General features: G+C 36.1%; 4 protein-coding genes across 7 annotated transcripts; all 4 read right to left on the reverse strand.

Annotated features, from left to right (window-relative positions):
- Positions 1-360: 360 nt before the first annotated feature.
- Positions 361-8,721, reverse strand: LOC109149773 (putative dihydroflavonol 4-reductase). 3 transcript variants are annotated; one of them, XM_019297752.1, is made up of 6 exons: positions 8,356-8,720; positions 8,133-8,261; positions 7,875-8,039; positions 6,890-7,195; positions 6,314-6,451; positions 361-382 (listed from the first exon to the last, which is right to left on the reverse strand). In XM_019297752.1, exons 1-6 carry the CDS (start codon positions 8,647-8,649, stop codon positions 380-382), a joined length of 1,035 nt encoding a protein of 344 aa, XP_019153297.1. In that variant the 5' UTR covers positions 8,650-8,720; the 3' UTR covers positions 361-379. The 3 variants fall into 3 exon arrangements, with proteins under 3 accessions (XP_019153297.1, XP_019153296.1, XP_019153295.1); XM_019297751.1 differs by lacking the exon at positions 361-382 and adding an exon at positions 6,126-6,259 and having other exon boundaries at positions 6,299-6,451; XM_019297750.1 differs by lacking the exon at positions 361-382 and having other exon boundaries at positions 6,126-6,451; positions 8,356-8,721.
- Positions 577-4,911, reverse strand: LOC109149772 (probable protein phosphatase 2C 12). Its single transcript, XM_019297749.1, has 10 exons — positions 4,664-4,911; positions 4,054-4,368; positions 3,790-3,961; positions 3,233-3,386; positions 3,085-3,148; positions 2,399-2,506; positions 1,844-1,969; positions 1,531-1,760; positions 1,230-1,432; positions 577-1,148 (listed from the first exon to the last, which is right to left on the reverse strand). The coding sequence occupies exons 2-10, from the start codon at positions 4,240-4,242 to the stop codon at positions 1,117-1,119; spliced, it is 1,278 nt and encodes a 425-aa protein (XP_019153294.1). The 5' UTR covers positions 4,243-4,368; positions 4,664-4,911; the 3' UTR covers positions 577-1,116.
- A 1,596-nt stretch (positions 8,722-10,317) lies between the features above and the next one.
- LOC109149823 lies at positions 10,318-13,503 on the reverse strand. Its single transcript, XM_019297831.1, has 7 exons — positions 13,326-13,503; positions 12,589-12,646; positions 12,268-12,348; positions 12,098-12,133; positions 11,750-11,989; positions 11,508-11,649; positions 10,318-11,168 (listed from the first exon to the last, which is right to left on the reverse strand). Exons 1-7 carry the CDS (start codon positions 13,499-13,501, stop codon positions 10,669-10,671), a joined length of 1,233 nt encoding a protein of 410 aa, XP_019153376.1. The 5' UTR covers positions 13,502-13,503; the 3' UTR covers positions 10,318-10,668.
- A 1,575-nt stretch (positions 13,504-15,078) lies between these two features.
- On the reverse strand, positions 15,079-18,074 carry LOC109149164 (origin of replication complex subunit 2). Of its 2 annotated transcripts, none has more exons than XM_019296823.1 (7): positions 17,864-18,074; positions 17,630-17,736; positions 17,386-17,518; positions 16,802-17,102; positions 16,039-16,266; positions 15,759-15,958; positions 15,079-15,377 (listed from the first exon to the last, which is right to left on the reverse strand). In XM_019296823.1, exons 1-6 carry the CDS (start codon positions 17,999-18,001, stop codon positions 15,759-15,761), a joined length of 1,107 nt encoding a protein of 368 aa, XP_019152368.1. In that variant the 5' UTR covers positions 18,002-18,074; the 3' UTR covers positions 15,079-15,377. The 2 variants fall into 2 exon arrangements, 1 of the variants encoding a protein (XP_019152368.1); XR_002048923.1 differs by lacking the exon at positions 15,079-15,377 and adding an exon at positions 15,452-15,534 and having other exon boundaries at positions 15,661-15,958.
- Between the last annotated feature and the right edge of the window lie 1,243 nt (positions 18,075-19,317).

The following is a 19,317-nucleotide window of genomic DNA, read 5'->3' on the forward strand; positions in this document are numbered from 1 at the left end:
GTGCTGTCGTCTAAATATGCAAAGTTCAAGGACTACTTAGCAAAAGCTTCCATTATTAAAGCAGGTAGATGAAGCCAGAGTTTTGGTAAAAGCACATCTAAAGGTGATTAAGACCAGCAGAAAGGTGGAAAAGATGCAACATAAAACAGAAACTGTCCATCAGTATTTTCCAAGTTTTAAGGAATAAACAAAACAAACCAAATGGAATGGCATCATCACAGAACTCTGGGAAACAATGAGCTTCTTTCATAAGTTTAATCTTGTTTAGAAAAGAACAAAATCAACAAATCAATGTTACAAGAACAAATTTAAACGCAGGATAATCAGGATAAAAGTTTCAGCTGAATTTCAATTTGATCTTAAATTTATAATATTAATTTCAATGTTATTTACAATCAACATACTGAATTATAGATATATTCTTTTTCTTTCCTTTCTTTCTTTTCAGCTTCCTCGAGTTTAATAAATTGATATTTATAAGTTTGATTCCATATAAAATTTAGATTTAATAAAATGTCGACATTCAATAAATTTGTATGGGCATAGGAGAGGAGGGGAAAAAGAAAGAGCAGGAAGTTGAAGAGGAAAAATTAGAGGAATATATAAATAATACTCGTAAAACTTTTATCCTTATCTATTTGTCAAGACATTGGATGGAATACATTCAAGATAATATTGAAACTATTAAAGTAATGAGGAGCAACTTGAAACTTAGTTTAAACTGCTGGGACCAAAAATGAAATTTACTCTACATGAATCCTAACAAGGCTTTCCTACATGATAATGTTAGACTGAATAATGCTTTACTCACCATTAACTCTACAGAAGGAAAACATTGGTATATATAACTGGATGTATCTGAGAGCTATTTATTACCTCTTACGTGTCTAGTATGCAGTATGCTCCTACATCTCGACATCCTTGCAAGAATTCAAATCAGAACAGGTATATCCATATACGTCTGTTAGAATGAGGTCTATGTACTATGCAGTTCTTAGGTGTAGATGAAAGGTGATGCTTGTATCCCAGGTATGTCACAAGAAGCATCAATGGTCACTTTCTTCACAAAAAAACACAAAGGGGATTAATTTGGTCAGTAGGCAATGTCTTCAGTGGTTACTCATCACTTCCACTGCTGTATCTACCATCTGGAAATAGTAAATGGGATACTCAGTAGGTTTCATAAAATAGGAGTTTATCTGACTAGTAAAAATTTCAAGGGGTCTTACTCCCAGAAGGTCTCGTTCCTTCCATGGCTTCTCGCTTCTCTTGGCAGCTAGAGCAAAGAAAAGGACCATCCCAAGGCCGTGCTTTTTTTGAATCCACTGATCCAGCATGTACTGAAATGCCTTCACCAGGCTTTATCTCTACTTGACAAACAGCACACATGAATAACTTAAACATATTACAAACTGGATATTTCGTGTCCAACCTGTAAAATACAGAGAGACATTGTCAATGATCAAGTATAAGGTAGATGCATCATGCAGAAGCAACTTCTTTATATAATATGGTATGCCTTATGCACACCTGTCAGCAAGTGATGCAGATCCTTCCTCAAACAGTTCCTCCACGAAATCCGGTTCACAATAATCTTTGTCAATGTAAGAAGAAGATTCAGAACTCTTTTTGCGGAACATAGCCTTTAACACTCCTTTAGCTGTTTTTTTGTGGTGTGGCGGAGGTGGCTTCTCTGGAAGGTGTACATCAATCACAATGCATGTTGTGTCATCTCGGATTCCCTTTGGCTGTACGGCCTCCTGCAAATTAGAGAAATGGTGTTAAATAATATAGTATGGAAACTATTCGTGCATATATTCAAATGATGAAGTAATAAACACACTTTTACAATTTGTGTAGCTGCAGCATCTGGATGCATACCACGAGCACACTCAAATGCTGCTTCTGCAGATACAGAATCCCAAACACCATCACTTGCAATAATAAGCCTGCCACCTGCTGAAGAAAGCTGTAGAAATATAATTAAAATAAGTAGAATTTAGATTAGTAAAGCTGAAATGGGAAAGTTGAATAATTATATGGAAAGATTGTGATAAAATTCTATATCACGTTTTCTGCTCATCTCTAGTATGATTCAAGCATTCTATCCATCTTCACCAAATCCTAAACTTAATGGTTTTTAATTTTATTAAATCCTTAGATTTTTATTTTTTTTCTGAATTATAAATTCATCTTTGGAATTTCTGAACTTAGCAACGACTCCCCTCAAAAGTAGTTATTGGAATGGAAGGCTAGACCTTTCATGGGGAATTGTTAATTTATACTTTCATCATGGGCTGACCAAATTACAGCAAAGAGGGGTTTCAGGAGTGAAGGAAAGTAGGGAACAATTTGAATCCACATCAGTAAGCATTAAGCAATTAAGGAATAAACATACCTTTACTTGCTTTACGTAAGGGACAGGAACTATGAATTCCCCAACATCCATGTCTCCAATGGATCTTGAGAGGCATAATCCACCAGGCCAGCACCTCAAAGGACCAATCTTAAATAAAATCAAACAGTAATAAGACACAGCATAATAATGACCCCTTTCCCCAAACCCAAAGGTGACCAAGATATAGAAAGAGAAATGACAATGGGTTAAAATAGAATAAAAGCACAGAGAAATAGTATACTTCAAATGCACTTTTTAATTTCCAAGTCCACAGAAAAAAAATGTGTAACTATTCATACTGTTAGTGACAACATTAGACTATCTAATACCCATTTGTTATAAAGTTTATAGAACTGAATGAATTAACACTGCAAACACAGGCAACTATAAATAGTGTACACAGGAGGAAAGATAGAAGGAAGTTACAACCACTAATCTAACATTACAACCACTATTCAACATGAGCTAAATTATAACAAATACATAGATGACTAATGTGAGCCTCATATATCCTTAATATTTGTACACCAATTATATGGGTAAGTGATGTGATTTAAACTAAAGTATATAACAAGTGAACAACGTTGTAAGAGATGAACTGATATCTGTAGTGGAAGAAAAGGAACTACAAAGTTGGAGTTCAGTGAAGGATATATGATTATAGTCCATATAGATGAGAAAGATACCTGTGTGCCACCACCAGTATTAAGCCGGCCAACCTCTCCACCACTGGATGTAATGCGTTCCCTCCTATTTAATTAAGAAAGGGGAATCAACCCTTATACTAAGAGCTAAAGACGTATGTTGTATCAGATATAAAGACTAATATCTTACTCCTCTTCATTGCATTCAAGTCTATGATCTGCTGATAGATAATATATTCCCCCTTCCGCAGATTCAAAAATGCAGCGAGAATCACCAACTGATGCAACTGTTACTACCCATCCTTCAATTATAGCAATTGTGACAGTTGTTCCTGAAGTTCGTGCTGAAAATTCGCAGAATAGTATATACAAATCAACATACTCATTATACCAGAAAGAGTGTAGTTATAATCAGTTGAATGGGGTCTATTAGACAAGGAGTTGCTGCTTAATAGTAACAATCAATGAGTTTTTTAATCTCTTTGGGCATTGGATCTTATAAGTATATTTTTTAAACATTCCACTTCATAACATGTCTTTACTCATCTAGTTTTCCTTAACTTAACTCACTGATTCAGTGAAAAACTTTTCAGCTGATTAAACACAAAGTCTTTAGACTTTAGCTATAGCAAGCTAGTCATTTTCCCAACTGTAGCTGGAGCTTAGATTCAATCATAATATAGTTCCGTCACTGACACTAATGCATATGCAACTATACTCGTCTGTTATAAGGCACGGATCTAATACCTTCTCCTTGGAAATCTTTATCCGTTTTAACAAATCCAGCAACTAGAGCCCTTGGCAATGCTGAAAGCCATTCATCCCTGTTGAGTTCTGGTGGAATGGCACTCAAAATATTTTTCAATAGATGTTCCTTAGTATATATAGCAGCCATTGACCCATTGTGCCCATCAAATAACTGCAGTAATTGTTGAACATATTAGCACACAAATCAATAACAATAGCTCAGGCATAGAAAAATAATAGTAACAGCAAGCATTATGAATATACCGCAAAAACAGAAAAGTATGTGACCCCATCTCCCACTACTCTTTCGCATCCGGTCTTGACAAAGAGAAAATCCTCTCCTTTCTTGCTCTGTCTAGCTTCACCATAAAAAATCTCAGGCTTTTCGATCTTCTCAGAGGCCAATTCACGCCTCAACAATACTGACAACGGGATCGTCTCGCCTTTTGACATGTTCGGTCCCTCTTGAACCGAATAAAAATCTAAACCTCCTCCAGAAATTCAAGGTAGCCTAACCCAAAATTAACCTTACATTTATTTACTTTTACTAGATTCAAAGCATACAAGTCCAATGCAACCCTGCAAAACACACACAGAAGAAGTAAACGCCCATGTCCATACCAACATTGAAGAAATCACGATGAAATTATTAAAAACAAAAACACAATACCAACATTAAACAAGGAGCATTTTAAACATATTCATCAAGATCTTTTTCTTTTTTTTTGGTGAAAACTATATCTGGGATTATCTATTGGAAAGAAGAGTGTTGAGATTTCTGTGTCATGAGAAATGCAATTCACTCATGAGAAAACAGGATTGAAGAAACAGATGCATAAATGAATAAATTAAAAAAAAAAAGAGTAAATCGTACGTCAAATTGTCGTGGAAAATGGGGAATGGGTAGATGAGTTGAGCAGCAGAGCAGATGGGTAAGAATTGCGGTGATCGAGAAAACGCGGATCCCGGCGTTTCGACGTCGTAGAATTCTGTTGTGTTTGTTTTGTTTGGCCCGCAGGAGGAGCGAGCGCTATTGCCTATGGCTATTGGGCTTCTTCCTGCTCCGCATTTTTCTTAACTCCTTTTCTTGAGTTCGATTAATACCAGTTTTAGTTATTATTGTTATTTTCGGGGTTAGAGAAAGGCTGGAATATGTGAGCTGTCCTCTTTACTTATCGTGCGCCCCTCCCTCCTCCTTTATTGGTCCACCTATAAATGGTATTCTTAAATGGGAAAACTTTTGCTATATATATAATTCATTTTTTTAATCAATCAAAACATTTAACATGTAACCAGCTTGGTTGGCATGAGTGGTCGTGCACTCTCGTTCCTTAAAGGTCGGGAGTTTGAACCCTCATTCGTATGGAAAAATCAATTTAGACAGCACTTTGTCTCTTATTAATTAGGTCGGCACAATGCGAGATGATTAATCTGAATATAATACAGGCTTAAAGATGTCTCTTACAATTAAATCTGTGAACAAGTAGATGATACATAATTCTCATACCAAAAAATCATAAGTTCAATTCTCGTCAGCACCTCAACACCTTTTTGACTACTGATTTCTTTGTCATCCTAAATAAATAAAATGTGAGAAAAAGTAAATTGTTACTTTCTTTTTAAATGACCAGGGGAACATAGGTGAACAAGGTGGGAGTATGTTGTTATTGTTGCAATTTTCCTGTCGTGCAATATGAAACATCCTTAGCCCACAGGGAAATGTTGCAACTAACAGCCTGTCCAGGCTAATTTTTATAATTTCAATTCTGATCATGTGATTGCAGTTCACGACTTTTTAAAGTGTAAATTTAATATCAATTAACTTTTAAATGTGTAAATTTAATATCTTGATACTAAATTAACACTTTTTAAACTACAATTAACAGGACCCTTATAATTACAGGGCCAAAATTAAAATCTACTCTTAATTTTATATACAAGTTTGAGCCAGGATCAATTCACCCTGCATTTGGATTGAACTAGACAGTCAACAATCTCACGTAATTTATTATTATTACAGAGTTTTCAACCAAGGAGAAAGCGCCAATTACTACTGTTAGCCATAAGTGAATTATGATTCAAGAAAATTAAATTTTACATCTTCTGTACTTGTCTCCAAAGAAAACGAATGGTACATAATAAACAAAATTAAATCTTTGATGAATTACGGGTATTGTATATTTTCATTTCTCTTTAAACAACATTCTTTGAATAGCAGCATTAATGGGGACTTCAGTCTTCCAAGTCAAAAAAGATGGTGATTACATAAACAAAGAATTAATTAAGACTGGCTAAAGCATAGGGTGATTATGTATATATCATGAGTAGGCACAGTATTAAAAAGAAAATATTAATCAGCTACTGGGTTTTAGTAGATTTGTAATGTAATAATGTATTTTGAAATATGTTAAATGAATATTAATATATTTAATTATTCACTCTTTAATAATGGTACTTGGTCCCCCTCATCATCTGGCTCTGCCCCTGGGTCCGCCCCTGGCTCTGCCTCTGGCTCCGCCCCTGGGTACTGAATCAATCCGGAGTTCTTCAACCAAAGGAGTACCTCAGTCAAACCTTCTTTTAAGCTTCTGGGGTTGTAATCCAACTCTGCCTTGGCCTTCTCACAGGAATAAGCCCACTGATGTCTCAGAACCTGGACTGTCTGTTCCAAACAGTGCATAGAAAGATCATAAGATTTGAGGGCATAATTAGAACAAACATTGTCAATTGTCGTTAATAAAATCTCGAGTATTTATCATGACACTACTCTATAAAAATAACTCATTCACTCAGACAACACAATCCCATGACATGAAGAGGCAGCAACCAAGATTATAATGTCAAATCCTAAATTAGCTTTATTAAGAGAAGAGGAAAAAGGGTAAATCTGGTTGTTAGCATGGTAATCTACAGCTCTCATGTTGAGCTTGAAGGTGGAGTCCTTTAGAGAATGTCACCACTCAATGAACAAATAAGGAATATATGAATTAGATGAATGTGTTTGTGGGTAACATGTGATATTGCATGATGTACAACAAACATTCAAAGCTGCAGATTAAAATAAAATAAAATAAAATTTGAGATTGCGTAGCTTTCTTACTGGTGGGCTGATTAGAGGAAGCTTCCCAGTTATTCTGAAGAAAAAAACTGATATCCAAGCATAAACTTCAATAGTCGCTAATGGGATACCAAAACGAGGCTTCTTTGTAAGAGTGATTTCAGCAGCCAAGTCAAAAACATCTTTGAAGGATGCATTTTCACCTGTAAGAAGATATCTTTCACCGAGACGACCTTTATCCATGGCTGAAATGTGCCCATTCACAACATCATCAACATGACTGAACGAAAACTTTTCTTTTCCTTGGCCTATGTAACCAGGTAAGCGCCAACTAAATCTCTCTATTATCTGGCATAACATATATATAAAAGTTTAGCTATGGAGAAGATATTGTACAATCTAACATAAAGGATATACAGAACAAAGTCAATGCCTTCCTTGAATGTTTAAGATCATGATGACTATAAGCTATGCTAATGTCATTACTGAAACAAATTGGAGCAATAAACATAGGCTAGATGGAGTCATTGACAAGCATTCCAATTTTTATATATTGGTACAAAAAACCGAAATCTTACATATAAAATCTCAAGCTATGCTACAATATACTTGGCGACAACTACCACATTGTTCATTTCATTAGCTTGAAAGAAACCGATAAGCACTAGGAAATCCAGAAACGCATATAAGTTCATCAGCACCTAATTTCACAATTAATCCAATTTGCAATTATGTACCTACTCATTCAAAGCATACTTGGGTGACAAGGGAATCCCGATTCCCGCAGCGATTTCCCGAGAGTGTGTGCACTGAATAAACCAGTCTTGTGACCCTAGCCCACAAAGGACCAGCCTAGGTTGTTCATAGCTGATCATCTCAAACCAAAAAGGCCAATAGGAGGCTCCAGTTGGGAGTTGAACTTATATCTTTCTGGTTATCAAATCAAGAGTGGCTGGGGTTGCCCCTTCAAAGTATACTTCAATTTATTGCATACAGGCATTAAAAAGGAAAGAACAAAATACTTTACCAAACGAGCAAACACATTTCCAGCCGTGAGCTTTCCTGGACCGTAAACTACTCCTGGATAAACAGGGATTATCGGCACTCCCTCAGCTGCAGCTTCTAATGCCATCCTATCAGCCATGACCTTTGATTTCTCATACTCCGTACAGAAGAATTTTTCAGGATGAGTCTATATAAACAATTCTCACAAGTTATAACGATCAGCAAAAAAGAAGTAAGTCAAACTCGTTGATTAGATACCATATTTATGATTAAACCATACTTGAGATTCATCTGCAATATTTCCATCAGTTGATCCTAACGCGAAAAACGACGATGTATATATGATTTTCTCTACTGTCCCTGATTCTTTACATGCTTGTAAGACATTTTTCAATCCTCCAACATTAACCTACAGTTGCAGTATAACACACAGTAACGACAAAAATCAAATAATAAAATCGAAACTCATATTAACAGCACAATCACTTTGGAATTGACCATACGGTCATGAATCTAGATGGATCTGGAAGCCAAGGCTCAACTAGCGCTGCAGCGTGGAAGATGACATGGCAACCGGAGCAGGCTTCCAGGAGCGACTCGTAGTAGGCGACATCTCCGAACGCGAATTCCAAAGCTCCGGCACCACTACTTCCGGCGTCTGTGGGCGGAGGTAGGGACGAGAGGTCGCTAGTTCGGCGGACGAACGCCCTGACGTGGTGGCCGTTATTGAGAAGAGCGTGACAGAGACGCCCGCCTAAGTAACCGGAAGCGCCTGTCACCAATAATTTCTTCCCCATTCTTCGCTCCCTCGTTAACACGCAGTCAAGCACTCAAGCGAGGACTATATCGACACAGCAGACAGTTTTAAAATTCCATCCCTTATTTATTTATTTCATGAGTAAATTTAAATTTTGGTCTAACTATTGAACTTGTATTAATTGGACTTTTAAAAGTGACTTTTAAAAGTGTTAATTTAGTACATTGATTGTGCTAATTTAGTACTTTGACTATGTAACTTTTATCAATTTTAGTCATGTCGACCAAATTATTCGCCAAATGTGACCGAAAAATTTTAAGTCAACAATTAAACTGAATTGGAAGAGGTAAATTCGTCATTTCTTATTCACTCCAAATTAAAAAAGTGATTGAAAAGCTTATGAACGATGTCGTAACTCAACGCAAAAATCCCAGCGCCGCAATCGTTCTGACGATGATTCACGACTTCGCGATCACTGAAATTGCGTCATCATCCCGGATCAAGTTTTCAAACTCCAACAAATTATCAAAGGCGGATTCTGTGTGATATACAAGAAGAACAAGAAGTCCATAATCGGAATTCTCAAGAAAACCGCTAAAAACGCACAAGATAAATTTAACCGATTTAAGTACCTCCATGGGTCATGAAGTTGGTTTAGATATGTTTAGTAATTTGCAGTATTTTTTTAACTCAACTCCTCCGGGTCCTGAAGTTGGTTTAGATATGTTTAGTAATTTGCAGTATTTTTTTAACTCAACTCCTCCGGCTCCCAGTATTTTTTAACTCTACTCCTCCGACTCCCAAGATAGTAGACGACTTTGCCCTCGAATTCAATTGTTGACTTAAAATTTTTCAGTCACATTTAATAATCGGTAATTTAATCATAATCAAAATTGATAAAAATTAATCAAAATACTAAATTAACACTTTTAAAAATTAAATGTTACAATTAATATAATCGGTAATTTAATCGTAACCAAAATTTATAAAAATTAATCAAAGTACTAAATTAACACTTTACAATTAACACAAATATGACCAAAATTAAAATTTACTTCATTCATTAATTAAATGTTGTTCACAGCACAACATTTTCAAATAGTGCACCAGGCTTTTGAGTTTTGAGGGGTCAAATCTCGAAACAAATATATTAATTTAATTCAAGAAAACTTTTTACCTATAAGACATTATCTCCTTCCTCAAAATATTGATCAAAATTCCTTAAACTGGGCTTGGAGGGGTGCGCCAGGCCAAGGCAATAGTGCAACGCCAAGGCGACGCGCGAAAGCCCAGACAGCAAGCTGCCTTAATGAGCCTTCCCCCTAAAAAAAGTGAGTTAATATCATGTGAGCTAATAGCCCACGTATCAGATATTAAACTGATAAGAACAGATACTACACTTGATCTTAGCCAAAAGGCCGAGAAAGGTATGCTTTTGCATGTCAACAGCCCACTCCTTTTATAAGCTCACACACCCATCCACTCCCTCTACCAAACCGATGTGGGATAGCTGCCAAATAGTCATACCTCTATACTTCACAGCTGCTCTACTAGTCTCATCTTACCCACCCCCATCCCCTGAATTGTTAATGTCAAATCGATAAGCACCATCTTTAATTGTTGTATTATTATGGATATCATGAACTACAAACTTCCCCAGTTTACAATTAGAAGAAGAAAAAAAGAACAGACAACAAAACAAAACTCGAATTAATATGATTATATACTATAAAATTTACATAAAGTGAGAAACATACTATTACATTGCATCACAATCAGTTTCAGCAAGATTTTGGTACTTCATACATAATGCAATAGTCCCTCTATAAAAAAAGACTGTATAAGTGGTGGTTTTCTGCAGATTGATGCACAGCCATCACTCTTGGATTACGAATACTATTCTCATCGCCAAGATCAAACCGCAAAAATTACTGAAAGTTTGCACTCACCAGCGTCAATCTGCAGATTGAAACTATGCATTTAATCATATCGCTCATCATTTGTGCGCTTCCTGCATTTCCTCTCAAATCGTGATATCCCAGAAAGCCAGCTGCAATCGTTATAACCTGGAGCGACGTATACACTTCATGGGGTTCAAAGGTGACTGCCTTCGTCCAGGTGCCAACGAGCCCCTGCTGAATGAGGGCGACGATCTTATATCCCACCCCTCAACATTCTTGGGTACACAAACATCGAAGAGAATCTGGCCAAGAACTCCATGGGCATTGATTCTTGGGAGGCTGGATATCGCAGGAATGAAATGTTCTTTGCCTTCATCTGGAACTGACCCGAGGTTTCTGCCCTCGTGATACTCTACAGAGCCGGGGATGAAGAAGTGATCGTTCAAATCGAGTGCAGCTTTATGGAAGCTTTGGTTCGAGGTACTTGCAGCGTTTCTTAGGCTGGATAATTGCTCAGAGGTTTCACCACCGTGGGTCTCTTCCAAACCCATCTTTTCACCACCGAGTTGGCGAGTCCTTTGGGAATAGATCGAAGAGGCTTTTAAAAAAGTCTCTGCTACAGCAGCCTTGTATTCTATAGGATAACGTCGATAATGACCTACATGAGATGCAGAACAAGAAACTCAGTGCAAAATGATGAAGTATAGGCAAGGCATGTATTTCCTCCATGCACTAACGAAAAAAAATCGAATATAGAAAGACCAACATGTCAATTTCGAATGGAAGAATTAAACTATTAAACTATGCACAATAGTGCCATGCCAATGACCTTGTGGTCGAGTGGCACCAAGTTGTTCTCAAGGTTGTGGGTTCGAGCCTCAATGGAGGCGATATTGACTCTTTGTGCTTCAGAAGGTTGAGAAAGTAGTTATGAACAGATACTACATTGTAACAGAGTTCAGTAGTACTAAAAAAAACTAATGGTAAAAGAACGTACCAACGTGGGATGAACTACTCCATGTTACGAGATTAACATCACCCCCAAGGTCTTTCAGCCGCTTAGCAAAATTACGAATAGCTTCATAGGGAGCAAGATCATCATCTTCTGAACATAAAATGAGATATGGTGCCCCCATACTCTGCAAAATGAAGAATATCACAAGCAGAAGGTGAGAAGAGACGCAAAGAAAAACAGTCATTCGTAGTAGAACCAACAAACCGAATGATGCTGGTTATTACAGTGGAAGCATATAGAGTCTGCCAGTAATCAGCACGTTGTGCTTCAAATCTGCTAAGGAAGAGTGCATCCAGACTGGAAGCAATGCCATTTGCAACCCATGAAACCAAGGGTGGAGGGCGCGACATCTTGAGAATAGTTGGGTGAAGAACAAACCGAGTTCCCAGATCACTAGTAAAGTCTACTGGAGAAGAATCAAAAATATGTCCTGCAACACAGTCACGAACTAGACGGTATTCACCCTGCATATAGAATAATCTATCAGAACAAAAAGCCTCACATTGAGGTTGTCATTCACCTATTCTAATTTCGAATAAACAATCACAATAACCGAGCAACAGAAATTATACCAAATTGAATTGTTCTTCACATTTGCCATCAATTATCTGCAACAAAATCGAAGTGCATTAAATGATCAGCTATGCCACAAAATAAAAGAAAAGACAAACATTCAAGAACGGTGAAGTTGGATGAGCAATATCAGTTGAAAACCAACTTCAAATATGAGAATGTCATTTACCTGAAGAACCTTATACATGCAAGCTTTTGGGCCTCCAGAGAAAGATGCAAAGACAACTGGGCATGGTCTAACTTTTAGCTCCTTCATGTAGATGTGATAAACAAAAGCATAAGCAATTAGAATAACTCAAATGAATACTAACATATGCTATAATCACTAAAAGACTTAATCCAATCAATTAGCTAGTCTAACCCACGGCCTTATAAACCCATATATTCTCTCTTATTTTCTCAATGTGGGACTCGCACATAGGTCATAGGGTGCAAACGTTCACAATAATTTCAGAAATCAGAGACAATAGTAGCATATCACAAGACTGACCTCAACAAGCTCATTCACAATTTCTAATGCCAGCGCTGCAGCTTTCTCAGGGAAAAACCTGCAAAAGTGATCACCAGAATATCTGAGCAAGTAATAGAAACCCGAAAACAAGTTCATAGTATATAGGATGTAGAACCTATTACTTCACGCTAAAATACTTATGGCACATAATGAAGTTTAGACAAAGAGGGCACACATTTAGCTTGACAGGAAGCAGTGTTTGCTTACAGAAATTATGCCAAACTGCCAAGTCCATAGCCTAATAAAATCGGAAAATACAGGAATGAAAATCCTAATAGATCCTTTTGTTAGATTTCTGGTTAGGAATCACTTCACACATCAATAAACAATACCCACTGGATAAAGTGCTTGATCACCTTAAGCCAAGACATCTAAATAAATTCTTCTTATTATAAAGAAAAAAATCACACAAATTCACAAAAAGGAAACTGTCAATCAATCCAAAAACCATTCTCTCCCCCTCAATTCTAGCTGTTCTATGATGCCCAGACCCCAGAACACCAAAAGCAGCTCAAAAGCTGTCATCTAACCATAAAATCTGGGACAAGTACATTAGCCCATAACTAAATTACTGAGAGTTGAAAAGCAAAAAGGGAGAAAGTTTGAATTGTGTCATAAACGAATAGAGCTAAACAGCACATATTTTGGAAACATCAAAACGAAAAACGGAAAAATTAAAGTAGTAAAAATTAAAGAATAAGCAGAGAAGAACATACGAATTGAGAAACTGGGAGTGGCAAACGAGGGAATCCCAGCCCAGAGATGAGTAGAGATCAACATAGTTCTTCAAGTGCCTGTCTTGACTGGACATCCACGCAAACACCACCACTATGCCCTCCGCCTTACCTCTCTCCTTCCTCCCCCAATAGTGCCTCCCACCAAAACCCCACATCCCTCTATCTCGTCCACTCCCAAACTCTCCTCACCAAACCCAAATCCCAAATCCAAGATCGATAAACAAACACAAGCCTCTCCAAAAAGACTCAATCTTGGAACGAAATTTAGACACTGCAAGAGGCGTAGAGTAATGTCAAAGCGATTTGCTTTTGTGTCTGGTATTCCCTTTTATGGTTTATTTGAGAGAGACAAAGATTGGTGGAACCATTTGCAGGTTTTTATTACATATATATATATACTAAAATAATAACAATAATAGTCGCAGATATCTATGCAGAGCTGTGATGATGATCGAAGCGTTACGACCGTGTTTGGGTTCTTTGTAATTTTGTGAAATGAAATGTAAACATGAGGCTTTGGAAAATCTGAGCTCGGCTACGAACGGCGTGCCACATCCAGCATTACCGCCGTCATAAAAAATAAAATAAAGAGTTAATTATCATTTTAATCCTTCAATTATTTTTCAATTTGTTAATGGGATAATTTTTAATTTTCAATTCCAAGCAATTTGATTATCAAATTATTTAAAAATTTGTTAACTAATCTCTTTCAAAAATTAAAATTATAATTTTCACATTTTTAAAATCTCGTCAATTTAATTCTTTAAAAGATTTAATTGACAAATTTTTAAACAACACAAAAATTAAATTAATTGAAATTAAAAATTAAAAATTACATTAACAATTAAGGGATCAAAATATTAATTTTTTCTTAAATAAAAATAAAACCTTTTTACCATATCTCTAATTTAGGGAAAAACGTGACTGACCCTCAGTCATTTTTTCTATTTAATTAAAAAGTCGTACATGCTGTGATATGCGTGAAATTATTGGAATATTCTATTTTATCTTTAAAAGGACTTGATTGTACATGGTGGATCGGTGGATCATTTACTTATTCTGGTCGAAAAAAATAGCACGCCCTATTTTTATATTATTTATATATTTTGCAATTTTATTTTCATTTTTAGTACATAGGAGGGGACACCCCGAACGAAAAGACTAGACAAGAACTCCACAGAGCTAACATTTTTTTGCCTGAAGAAAAGGCCCTCGTGACTCATGAGCTTGACACACGAGCTAACATTTTTTTTTATGAAAAACAAAGAAAATTAACTCGTAGATCTCAATCATCTCATGAACTAACCCGCAATAATACCTTTAAATGAGAGTCGAATATCTATGATGTTCTATGTGAGACAAATTTAATATGATTAGGACAAGACAATTAATGTAGATTCATCAATGATGAATTGATGATCCTCCAATTCACACATGCTTAATGAGGTAAAACTTTTTTCATAGACAAATGGTAATATTGCGACCAAACATTTATTTTAATGACAATTATAATCAATTTTTCTTATATTATCTTACATTCATATATTTTGAATTATTGATTTAAATAAACAAATTAAACATTCAATTACCTATGTATAAACATCTCATATATAATCTTCCATGAATATACTTTGAAATACTTATTTAAAAATAAACATTTAGACATTATTTCATTCACACAATGCGCGTGAAAAATTAGTAAAAAAATAAATAAAAACGCCCCACTAACAGGTAAAATAAAAGTGTGAATGTGTTAACAAACATTTATGGTTTAACAAAATTACAAATGACATAAAACATTAATTAATAATTAATGATCTTGATTTGACGGATATCGGTATATCAAAAATCTGCTAAGATCCGTTGTTGGTAAACAGTTGATATACAGATATACTACTAATGAGCAAAAGAACAGTTGAGGGGAATGGGCATTGTCAGAAGAGTTACCAGTTCCGGCTTCGATGATGATGCGTAGATTAGGTGAATTGATCAGCACAGATGCCATGCCGGACAATATCCGTTGTTGGTTACCTGATTACACACGGGTATAATGACGGGAATGAAGGTGCACGCAACTTCAATATTCAACGCCTCACACATCATCATAGACAGAAATGCAGACCCATTCAAAATATTATAATCTTATAAGATGATATAATAATTGATACAAAGGGGAATGTGAATTTTCCTCTTCTTACGGCAAATGTTGAAAAAATCGCTAGACGCCCTCCAGGCGCTTGGGGACCGCCTAGAGCGCCTAGACAGGCGCCTAGGAGGCCGACCGCCTAGCGCCTAGGCATGATTTTTGCAACACTGCTTACGGCTGTGTGATGCATCGATTTACAAAGGGTAAGTTAATTGCTGATGTATACCCAGTTCACCACAGAGTATTTCTGCCCATGGTAAACGTACCTATTGGCTGATCTCTGCTATTAGTTTTTCAATTGCGTCGTTCGCGAGAGGAATGTACAAGCAATCTTGGCCATCAGATCTCCTCTTGCTCTTAACCAACTCATGGTCCTTGAATTCTGTCAAATGTGAATTCAAGGTAAGTTGGCTACTAACAAGAAAGCGCTCTCGGCAGATTGTGTACAAGTTATTGGTTGGCATTCCTGAAAAGAAAAAAACAAGCAAAATTTTAGATTTGATTTCTTGTGGAAAGGTATGGTTTTAAAGTGATATAGCTACTTGCCTTCATCATCAGGATGGGCCAACTGATGCTCTGCGAGAACTTTAAATACATTTTGAGCATTAGGTGTCAAACTCTGGAGGACTAGTGAAGCTGTCTTCACACTCTGAGCGCTACCGCCATGTGCAAGAATTAGAGGGAAAAACATTCCTTCAACCTTGTACGGTGCAAAGGTGGGAACATGTAACCAGTACCAGTTGAACTGTGTATGAACCATCTTCTTGTCCCATACTTGAATATATGAAAATAACAGCAAGAGGTTAGGAAACAATGAAACATGGCTAAGAACCCACTTCCGTGACAAAAAGAATTTGAATCTCCCTTCCCCCACTTACAAGTTACAAGCACTAAATAAGAAATTTGTTAAACATCCTTTTCTCACCCTTCATCATTCCTACCAATTCTCAAAAGATGGCAAGAATTTAAAACAAAGATCAGCTTTCCACAAGTGAAAATGGTCCAATTGTTGAAGGACATGCACCAACTCATGAAAGATTTTTACCATAATCAGTAAGAAATTTATCCATAAGTGAAACCCTTTCCTTTCTGCCAGAGGATAAAAGTTGCAACTACAGATTTTTATTGTTATTTTTTGTATCAATTGTTTTGAAAAAAATGGTTTCATTCCAAATACTCACATTAAGGGGATGCTTGTACTAGACCCTTTGACATTAAGGAAACAAACAAATGAAACTCATAACAATGCAGAAAAATCCCTGGTCAAAAACCCTTTTATGACAATAAAAAGAAATCAGATAATACTTACAAAGAGGAGCATTGATATTATCAATTGAAGCAACCATACGAACATGTGAACAAGATGCAATTCTTGCAAAACACTGTTGATTATCTGGCTCGCGCAGCCCAGGTCCATCAATATTGTGAACAACAATGCAAACAAAGCACTCCTCATCATTTACATCAACATGTGGCTCATGTAGAAATCCAAGAAGATTGTCCACTGATCGGGTGTTGAAAGGTTGTTGATTTTTAGACTGACTACCTGAAGTCGTCTTTTGTAATGTTTTCAGTTGATCCCATAAAAGCTCAGCTAAGGTTATCACAACCTATAGATCAATCCATTATTAAGGATGCTGAATAAGTTACATAACTGTGCTACCTAAAATTCCTTAAATCATAAGAAATATCATTGGAAGGACTGAGGAGACATGTATGCAGAACATCCAGTGTGAAGAAATTTTGGATAAGTTTGGATGAGTTTTAAAAATTGTTCAGTGTTTGATATTGCTTAACTCAACTTTTCATATTGACATTATATGCAAACCACATCACTATTCTAAAAAATACTCCACAATAATAGTAATTCAAAGGGAGAAGAAGAGGAATTACTTGTTTAAGATTGATAGAGGGAAGATAGCCATTAATCACGACAACAGAGTACTCTGTCAAAGTGCTCGAAGCAAAATCTTCAATCAAGGCTTTCTTTGATCCAAAACCATGCATCAGGAGACCAAAACCACACCTATCACATTATTAGCATCAAATAAGAAACTAAACCAAAATTAAGTTGAAGTTAAAATTTCAAAAGCTGATCAGTAAACCATACACCGATACACATAAAAAAATTGCATACCTTAAGACAAATTTCCATTCTGAATATGAACTCCTATAAGACTTCATCAAATCCTCAATTTCTTTCTCATGTTTAGGCTCAATGTTGGCAGCAGCTTCCCTCAATTCCTGCATTGAAAAAATAAAAAAATAAAATCCGAAAATGAATGCAGTTGTGTTATGCATATGCAGTTATGCACACGTAGATACTTCACACACACACACACAATATGTATAGAGAGAGATAGAGATGAACCTCTTCATCAACGAGATTGATGTCGGAGAGTTTACGAGCAGATTTTTTACGAGAAGAGCCCAATTCCTTTGAAATAAAGTAGTTCCTTGAGAATCCAAACTCTTCTTCTTCTTCGAAGTCATCTCCCTCCTTCGCCATTTCAGAAGAATCTGTACGAACTCACCACTCGCTGGAAATGCGCTATGGTGCCCTAGTGATTTTCCCGCCTTTTTTAATCTTATATATCCATAATGAGCCTTCCTGGGCCGGTATCTATCTGTATTTCATTTTTTCTTTTGAGAGTGTGGTCAAAACGGGCCAGTCCATCCTAAAAATAAATAATAAATAAATACAAAATTAGTGGAGCGTTATGCTGTGCACCGTGTGTACCATGCGTGGTGCACACAGATGCAAAAACGATGTCGTTTTGACTACAAATGCGCGTCTCATTTTTTTTTAAAAAAAAAATCAATTTCGATTCCCCTCAACAGCATTATGTTGTTCATTCATTCTGGATTTTTAGTTCATAAATTCTGAATTTTTAGTTCATTGATTCTGGATATTAGGGTCCGTTTGGAAAGCAGGAAAATGACTTCTGGAAAATGTTTTCTGGAAAATGAGTCATTTTCCGGAAAACATTTTCCTTTCCAGTGTTTGGTTGCATTATGGAAAACTGTTTTTCTGTGTTTGGTTCATTTTCTGAAAAATGAGTAGAATTGTATAATTAAACATTTTAATTATTTTATTTAGAATATTACAACATGTATAATAATATATAATAATATAATATTAATTTTAAATATAATAAAAAATAGCTAAGTTTTTCAAAAAAAAAAAAAAACTAATAATATATCAAAAATATGGATAAGGGTCAAATAAGCCCTCAAACTATACTGATTTGTGCAATTAGACCCTTCAACTTCAAAAAGCTCCAATTAGAACCTCACACTTACAAAAAGAGTGCAATTAGACCTATTTGTAAGTTGCCTTCAAGTTAAAGGTCAATTACTTGATGATTAGATTTTTCAAATTGATTTGGCACGCTGATGTGGCTTCCACATATTTTAAAAAATAATATTTTATATTAAATTTAATTTTTAAATTAATAATAATAATAATCATTAAAAAAAAAAAAAAAAAAAAATCTTCTAAATTTTATTCGTCGTTCGTCGTCCTTGCCGATCCACCATAGCCCACCACCGACGCACCGGGAAGGACGCCGCAACCTTCTTCAAGACTGGAAGAAGACAGTCCGTCGCTACCTTCTTCATCTCTATTCTCTTTTTCAGCTGTTTTTTTTTTTTACCCAGATAAATTAAAGCTTGCCCACTTACTGCTGCTAAGCATCAGAGATTCCAGAATGCAGTTGGTATTACTTTCGTCGCCGTCAAGAAAGCAGGGCCGAGTCCGAGTAGAAAAGGACACAGATTAACGCCTGATCAAAGTGTTGGGGAAATCATGCATTCTGGACCTAG

Source organism: Ipomoea nil, unplaced genomic scaffold (genome assembly GCF_001879475.1).
Source record: "Ipomoea nil cultivar Tokyo-kokei standard unplaced genomic scaffold, Asagao_1.1 scaffold2159, whole genome shotgun sequence".
Lineage (NCBI taxonomy): Eukaryota > Viridiplantae > Streptophyta > Magnoliopsida > Solanales > Convolvulaceae > Ipomoea > Ipomoea nil.

What these genes read in the sequence shown, in the direction of transcription:
- LOC109149773 (XM_019297750.1), bottom strand. Translation starts at nt 8,649, where the DNA reads ATGGGGAAGAAATTATTGGTGACAGGCGCTTCCGGTTACTTAGGCGGG. An exon ending in GAAATGTGTTTGCTCGTTTG is followed by an intron (nt 7,196 to 7,874) that starts GTAAAGTATTTT and finishes ATGTTATGCCAG; the next exon opens with ATAATAGAGAGATTTAGTTG. An exon ending in TTCCTCTAATCAGCCCACCA is followed by an intron (nt 6,452 to 6,889) that starts GTAAGAAAGCTA and finishes TGTTTGGAACAG; the next exon opens with ACAGTCCAGGTTCTGAGACA.
- LOC109149772 (XM_019297749.1), bottom strand. Translation starts at nt 4,242, where the DNA reads ATGTCAAAAGGCGAGACGATCCCGTTGTCAGTATTGTTGAGGCGTGAA. An exon ending in ATACTGGTGGTGGCACACAG is followed by an intron (nt 2,507 to 3,084) that starts GTATCTTTCTCA and finishes ATTTTATTTAAG; the next exon opens with ATTGGTCCTTTGAGGTGCTG. An exon ending in TCTGCATCACTTGCTGACAG is followed by an intron (nt 1,433 to 1,530) that starts GTGTGCATAAGG and finishes TGTATTTTACAG; the next exon opens with GTTGGACACGAAATATCCAG.
- LOC109149823 (XM_019297831.1), bottom strand. Translation starts at nt 13,501, where the DNA reads ATGTGGGGTTTTGGTGGGAGGCACTATTGGGGGAGGAAGGAGAGAGGT. An exon ending in CACTCCCAGTTTCTCAATTC is followed by an intron (nt 12,647 to 13,325) that starts GTATGTTCTTCT and finishes TCACTTTTGCAG; the next exon opens with GTTTTTCCCTGAGAAAGCTG. An exon ending in AGACTCTATATGCTTCCACT is followed by an intron (nt 11,650 to 11,749) that starts GTAATAACCAGC and finishes TTCATTTTGCAG; the next exon opens with AGTATGGGGGCACCATATCT.
- LOC109149164 (XM_019296823.1), bottom strand. Translation starts at nt 18,001, where the DNA reads ATGGCGAAGGAGGGAGATGACTTCGAAGAAGAAGAAGAGTTTGGATTC. An exon ending in GAATGGAAATTTGTCTTAAG is followed by an intron (nt 17,519 to 17,629) that starts GTATGCAATTTT and finishes ATAATGTGATAG; the next exon opens with GTGTGGTTTTGGTCTCCTGA. An exon ending in TAATATCAATGCTCCTCTTT is followed by an intron (nt 16,267 to 16,801) that starts GTAAGTATTATC and finishes CATATATTCAAG; the next exon opens with TATGGGACAAGAAGATGGTT.